The sequence below is a fragment of the Polypterus senegalus genome, chromosome 16 (genome assembly GCF_016835505.1).
Source record: "Polypterus senegalus isolate Bchr_013 chromosome 16, ASM1683550v1, whole genome shotgun sequence".
In the NCBI taxonomy this organism is placed as follows: domain Eukaryota; kingdom Metazoa; phylum Chordata; class Cladistia; order Polypteriformes; family Polypteridae; genus Polypterus; species Polypterus senegalus.
The window spans coordinates 22,166,861-22,174,237 of NC_053169.1; the positions used below are offsets into that span (position 1 = coordinate 22,166,861).

At 40.8% G+C, this 7,377-nt stretch overlaps 1 protein-coding gene across 1 annotated transcript in view; it reads left to right on the plus strand.

The window, feature by feature from the left end:
* LOC120516636 (calpain-2 catalytic subunit-like) overlaps positions 1-6,104 on the plus strand; it is a 70,349-nt gene extending 64,245 nt beyond the window's left edge. Inside the window, exon 21 of the mRNA XM_039738447.1 lies at positions 4,631-6,104. Coding sequence (XP_039594381.1) covers positions 4,631-4,654 — 24 coding nt within the window. The 3' untranslated portion in view covers positions 4,655-6,104. The remainder of the gene's footprint in view (positions 1-4,630) is intronic.
* The last annotated feature ends 1,273 nt before the right edge of the window (positions 6,105-7,377 follow it).

Sequence of the window (7,377 nt, forward strand, 5' to 3'; positions counted from 1 at the left end):
TGAGGCGCCAGCATTAACCCTACTACTTAAGTGCCATCCTGCTATCCAGCAGCCATTCTGTTCAGTGTGTATGTGATGGTCTCATGAAGGTTTTCATCTACCATCCATGTCCAGGACATGTTTTCTTTATTTAACAATAAACAATTGCTTTAATGAAGCAGTCCAGTCTGCTGACAGAGTTAGCATAGCCCAAGTGTTTCAACTGCATATAGTAGCAGTTGTTTTGAATAATGGAATTAGGTGACAAGGCAGTCAGGGACTGCGGTGGGCTGGGACCCACCCTGGGACCCACCCTGCCAAGGGTTTGTTTCCTGCCTTGTGCCCTGTGTTGGCTGGGATTGGCTCCAGCCAACTTCCGTCACTCTATAGTTAGAATATAGCGGGTTGGATAATGGATGGATGGATGGCAGTCAGGGAAAGCAATCTGAAGTCATAACTGGGTGAACAGGAATCTAATAAAGTAATCCAAACAATTAGTACATAGAATGTTGAGTCTTTTAGTGAATACAAATTTGGACAACCAGGAAGTCCCAAGGGCTGACCTTTATTTCCCTTGACCTGTGATGCCATCCTGTCTATACAGACACAACCTCTCCACGGATGTTTGAGAGCAAGAGGATTGACGGGGAGAGAAAATGTCAGACAGAAAATCAGTGAAGGAAAGGCTGAGGTCAATACTGGGAAGAGCAAAATAACCAGTAAATAAAACATGACAATAAAACAGTTAAAAGTCAGAGACAGAAAAGGGGACGAAACCGAAAACTAGACCCAATGCTTAGCCTGCTTGTTAAGAAGCCAACTACATGTAAGAGAAGTGAGCTTCACTCTCCAATTGGGTGAGAGAATGACAAGACTTTATTAAAAAGAAAACAAGATTGTGGGGAGATTCAAACACTATGAAGGTCGGAATCCCATCTTGCAAATGCAACTGTAGATATTTTTGTACCTTAGCACAAACAGACTTTCACTGACACTGATGGAGTGCCAGTTGCTGTCACATGATGCATCTCAGCGCTTCACTGACATCAAAGGAGGATCATATAAATAAAAGATGCACAAAACAAAAAAGTAAATTTCCTAAATATAAATATAAACAGTTCAAAACATCTAAAAACAGATTCTCCATGGAAAAAAAATGATAAATTATCACACAAAACAAAAAAGAAATAATAATTAATTATTGCAGTCCATGACTCGATATCATTCTAACAATCACATCAAAGTTATCACTAAATGGCGGTGCCCATAGAAAAAGCAAAATTGCACCACAAGATAAAGGAAAAAATAACTCAAATAAGAGAAGATATGTTGAAACAAAAAATAAATGTGAACGTTAGATTCCTTAAAACCCCCCAAAACAATATAAATTGTTTTTGGAGCCCCAGTTTTTAATATCTGGAAAAGATTTGAGATTAACTTGCTTAGAGATATTTATATAGACAAAATCTGTGCATCCTATGAACAATTACATTCCAAATTTAACTTACCAGCCACACATTTCTTTCACTATCTTCAAACTAGGAACTTTGTTAAACAGAACCTGCTCAATTTTCCTCATCTTGCACCCTCCTCCATGCTGGAAAAAATATTGCTCAAATTTCAAGGACTCAGACACCATCTCTGCAATATATAAATTTATTTTACAGCCCCCCCCCTTTTAAAGATCCAAGAGGACAATGGGAAAAGATCTCTTAATCAAAATATCAGAAAAGAAGTGGAAAATAGCAATGCAGAGAGTTAACTCGAGCTCCATATGTGCAAAGCATACAATTATTCAACTCAAAATTATATATCGAGCACATCTGTCTTGTCTAAAACTGCCCAAAATGTTTCCAGTGCGAGATCCAACTTGCAAACGCTGCAATCAAGTCCCAGCCACACTGGGTCACATGTTTTGGGCCTGCGCCAAAATAACATCATTTTGGACCAGAATTTTTAAGTGCCTTTCAGACAGCCTTGGTATCACAATCCCTCCTAACCCATTAACAGCTGTGTTTGGTGTTCTTCCAGATGGGTTTAAAGTGGAGAAAGACAAACAAACTGTGATTGCCTTTACTACACTTTTGGCACGCAGACTTATTTTGCTAGACTGGAAGAATCCTAACTCTCCTCTTTTAAGTCAGTGGGTAACCGATGTTATATACTATTTGAAACAGGAAAAAATCAAATATTCAGTTAGAGGATCTGTACAGAATTTTTTCAAAACCTAGCAGGATCTAATCAATAATATTTTAGAATAAGCTCTTAAAGTACCGAGGAAGCAGTTCTCTCCAGATTTCTTTTTCTTCTCATTCATCTCTATTAGTCTATTAAACTCATCAATTTAGGTATGTTTACAAGCCTTAAGTTTTACCCCGTTAGCCATTATCTTTCTCAGGGGTGAGGGGTGACTTGTTTTCAATCCTATTTTTGTAAAAATTGATCTATTTCTATGGAATGATTACAATAAAATTAATAAAATTAAAAAAAAACAAAAGAGGCTCAAATCTTGAGATTAAGCCCCTGATTTTTTTTATTAAAACAGTTATAGAGTTTTATTCTTTAAGATGCACATGCACTTAGTTTGCACAGATTAAGTTTGCATACACGTGCAGTAGTGTGAGAGGTGCCTTTTTGTGATAAACCCATGGACCACTAATCAGGTCAACTAGTTTTTGTATAGTGCAGGCACAGAGTGCTGTGATAAATTCTCAGGTTAAATGCAAGTATAGATTTTACAAATTACTAAGTACAGATTTAGTACATATTGTGGAACGTGCCCCGGACACAGACAGACGGACAACGTTTGGTCACCCAACAAACACATATTTATTTACAATATTTACAGTTTAGGTGCACAACCCAGTGCTTCCAGCACCGATCCCTCAAAGTCCAGGCCTCTCTCTCCAGTGCCTTTCTTCAGGCCGCCTCCACTCCTCCCTCGCAAGACTTCATCCACTCCTTGCCCAACTCCAGTCATCGAATGAAGGGAGGCGGCCCCTTTTATACAAGTCCAGATGGGCTCCAGGTGCTTCCTGACACTCCTCTGCGGACACTCCCCTGTGTGGCGGAAGTGCTGGATGCGCACCCGGAAGCCCTCCAGGTGTCCCCAGTTTTCTTCCCCCCAGCACTTCTTGGTGTGGCGGAAATGCTGAGGTCCAGGGCTCTCCAGGCACCGGGGCGCCCCCTGGTGGTGACCACGGGACCCTACAGGGTTGAGCTTCCAAGCTCTGCACCTGTGGTCCGCATTGCAACCAGGGCGGTTGCCCCCTTGTGGTCTGGAGGAGCCGGTCCTCCTGTGCATCCCGACTGGGTACCACCCCCAGCCGTGTGCCACAATATAAAGACAAATGTTTGCTAAAACACACAGAAAAAAAAAAACAGAAACTGATTACCATATACGGAAACAAACAATATCTGTCTATTGGTTAATTGTTGACAACGGAGGAGTGGAAAACAAAAACCTGAGTCATTAGCAGCATCCCTAAAGAAAATAAACATCTGGGGTGTCCACAGCCAATTGTAACATCAAATCCTGGAGACCTCAGCCAGCTAGCTGCCCACCCTCTTCAGGCATCATGTACTAGAGTCAGTGCTGGGCCGTCCAATCTGATCAAAGCACCTTGACATTTGATGATTCCACACTATGATGGCAGTGATTATTTGTGATGCTATTTAGAAACTTTGAGAAATAAGAATGATGCTACCTGGGTGAACTCTCTCCTCAGCTGTGATGGACAATATTCAGTAGGGGGCAGTCTCGCTACTTGTATGCATCATGAATGAGGCTAAGTATCTGCATTAGTGGTGCTTGACAGGGTTCTGGTCCTCGGAATCCATGCACTCTGTTACTCTACTGTACATGGAGTTGGTAATTCTTTTGCCTAAAAGCATCAGGGTTTATGGTCTTGTTTATATTTCTAATTGTTTGTTATGTAAAATACCCTTTAAGGTTAAAACAATATTTGAGACTAGTACTTGACATTGATTAATAGCACAGCTTGAGCTACTAGTTTTTTACTGTATGCTTTCACATTTTATCATATCATTTACTTAGTGAGTGGCCTGGTGGCACAGTGGTAATGCTGCTGCCTTGCAGTAAGGAGATCGGGACTCACATCCTGGGTTGTCCCTGTGTGGAGTCTGCATGTTCTCCCCATGTCTGTCTGTTATACTTTCATTGTTATCAATCTTTAATTTAATATTGTTTTTATTAGTATGCTGCTGCTGGAGTATGTAAATTTCCCCTTGGGATTAATAAAGTATCTATCTATCTATCTATCTATCTATCTATCTATCTATCTATCTATCTATCTATCTATCTATCTATCTATCTATGTTTCAATGGGCTTCCTCTCACAGTCCATAGATATGCAGGTTAGGTGTATTAGTGATGCTAAATTGGCCCGTCTGGTGTGTGGGTGTGTGTTCACCCTGTGAACGACTGGCACTCTGCCCAGGGTTTGCTCCTTTCTGCTGCCTTTCCAGGGTTTCTTGCTGCCCTGCATCCTATGCTGGCTGAGTTAGGCTCCAGAACCCCCCATGTCCCTGGTATGGATTAAGCAGGTTAGAAAATGGCATGACATGACGTTTATGTAGTGTCCTTTGACTGTTAACACATCCCTGATGATTCTCTTTCTTTGTTTTCCAGTGGCTTCTTCTTGGAGTATTTTAGTGAAGAGTCCAGGACCTGGGATGAGTGAAAAAACAGGACACCACCCCACTGTCCTTCCATCTTAAAAATATACAGTACTGATGTTAGTTTTAAGTTTAGTCTCTTTTGAAGTTTAAAGTCTGAATCATAAAGTTTTAATCATAAAAATCCTAATACAGTGAATGAATTGTACCTGCAAAAATGCTAAACAGACCTTATCAAGGTGATCTTTTGAAAATGGTGGGTAATAGGAACAGAGCAGCTTCATTTTCAAGGAGTACAGTCTTAAAGGTAGAATTAAGAAAAACTGCTTTAGATCACTATGGATGTTGAAGCATATTTGCCTGGTACCATTGTAATTTTTGCTATTAACGTTTGTTTTGGGGGTTTTTTTCTGCAAATAATCTGTATTTTTGTAAGTTGAAAATTTAGCGAAAGAACAGCAAAACCACAAATAATACATGTCACAGAAGGATGAGTAGGTGGCATAGATGTCTTCTTCTCATAAACATTAAGGAGGCAAAAAAGTATAGGCTACAACATAATTAATAAGCCTACAACAAGAACAATAATAATAGCGTTTAAGTTGGCTTAGCATGTGAGACACAGACATGACAAAATAAATTCAAACTATCAACATAGAAACAGGACTGCAACTCTAAGCTTTAAGCGCATCACAAAAGGCTTCAATTCAAAGTGTTAGCGTCTCTCAGATGGGCTTACATTACAGTTTCTCAAATATGTCTCTGCGCTTCGCTACCACCTGTAACTTGACTAAGTACACCAACGTTACGATTAGGAGGCAGCTGCTCCTGTGTCTCGCAGGTAGCAGTAATAACCACTGAGCCACTTCTTAATGTCATACAGTAATGCCCAGCCTTGGTCAACAACAGTGGTGAATCACAGAGTGAACACAGCAGTCACCTGCATGCCCAGCAGTTAACACATGGACTCCATATTGGGATGTTAACATATGCAGTTCAAGTTACCCATCTGACATCAAGTCTTAGTCTACAGCTGAAGTGAGTCACTACACCACAGAATCACTTTGTACCTCAATGTGCCCATGTAAGGCTTGTAACCAACTAGTTTAGTGAAGAAAGACATCAACCTGGTAACACGTGAGGCTCACGACCAGAACACTTGAGGTAGTCCGAGTACCTCCATGCAGAACAACAGACTTCTAAAAGTTTTGTTATATGATATTCATGACAGAAAATGGATATAATATTGAAGTCGAACACCTGATGATGTCACTTGTATTTATTTATTGATTTTGTGTCTCCTTCGTAATTCATATTTCTTTTGGTTTATTGCGGTTTTATTTCCTCAGTACTTTTCAAATGCCTGTGGTTTACTAATGCACTGACTGCTTCCAAACTCCTAGCTAAGGGTTTTAGGGTCTATGGGATTTTGCAGTTTTACTGTATATGGTTAAAGTAAATAAAATAAACATATCTATAGATCTGGAGTTATTGTAAACAGTTTGTTAAATGGAGGAAAGTATTGATCCTATCCATTTCTTTATTTCAATGTTTCTTTGTTAGTGATTCCTAAGCATCTTGATAACAACATAACAAATTTAACAGGCGAGAGAAGACCATTCCGTCCATGGGTCACATGTTTGTTTAGCTAATAGCTAAACTGTCCCAATATCTCTTCAAGACACTTTTTAAAAGTTCTCAAGGCTTCTTCTTCAACTCCATGCCTTGGTATTTGTCCAAGATTCCCACAACTCTGCATAAAGGAGTGCTTTCTGGCTTCATTCCTAAATGCAGTCCCCCCTAATTTCCACTGATGTCCTCAAGTATGCAATTCACTGATAAGTTGAAAGAATTCTGCTGGATTTACTTTATCAATGAATGTCTTTGAGGTTCCCTATGCCAAAACAGCTCTGACTCGTTGAGGTGTGGACTCCACAACACCTCTGAAGGTGTCCTGTGGTATCTGGCACCAAGACGTTAGCAGCAGATCCTTTTAAGTCTTAAAAGTTGCAAACTGCTTAGATCAGACTTGTTTTTCCAGCACATCCCACAGATGCTCGAACAGACTGAGCTGTGGGCAATTGGAGGCCAAATCAACACCTTGAACACTTTGTTGTGTTCTGCAAATCATACCTGAACAATTTCCGCAGGGTGTCAGGGTGAATTATTCTGCTGAAAGAGGACACTACCATCATGGAATACAGTTGCCATGAAGGGGTGTACATAGACTGCAACCAGCTATAGATAGGTGGTATGTCTCAAAGTAGCATCTATATGAATGCCAGGACCCAAGATAGCAGAACACTGCCCAGGGTATCACATTGTCTCCACTAGCTTGCCTTGTTCCATAGTGACATTCTGCTGACATCTTTCTCCAAGGTGAATGATGCATACACACCTGACCTTCCACATAATCTAAAAGAAACTGTGATCCATCAGACCAGGCTACTGTCTTCCATTGCTCCATGATCTAGTTCTTATGGTCATGTGCCCATTGTAGGCTCTTTCAGCGGTGGGCAAGGGTCAGCATGGGCACTCTGACTAGTCTGCGGCTACACAGCTCTATATGCAGGAAGCTGCGATGCACTGTATGTTCTGACATTTTACTGTCACAACCAGTATTAAGTTCTTGCAGTCTGTGCTGCAGTAGTTCTTCTGTGGGAATGGACCAGACGGGCCTTCCTTTGCTCACCAAGCACATCAGTGAGCCTTGGGTGCCTATGACCCTGTTGCTTCTTCACCGGCTGTCCTTCCTTGACC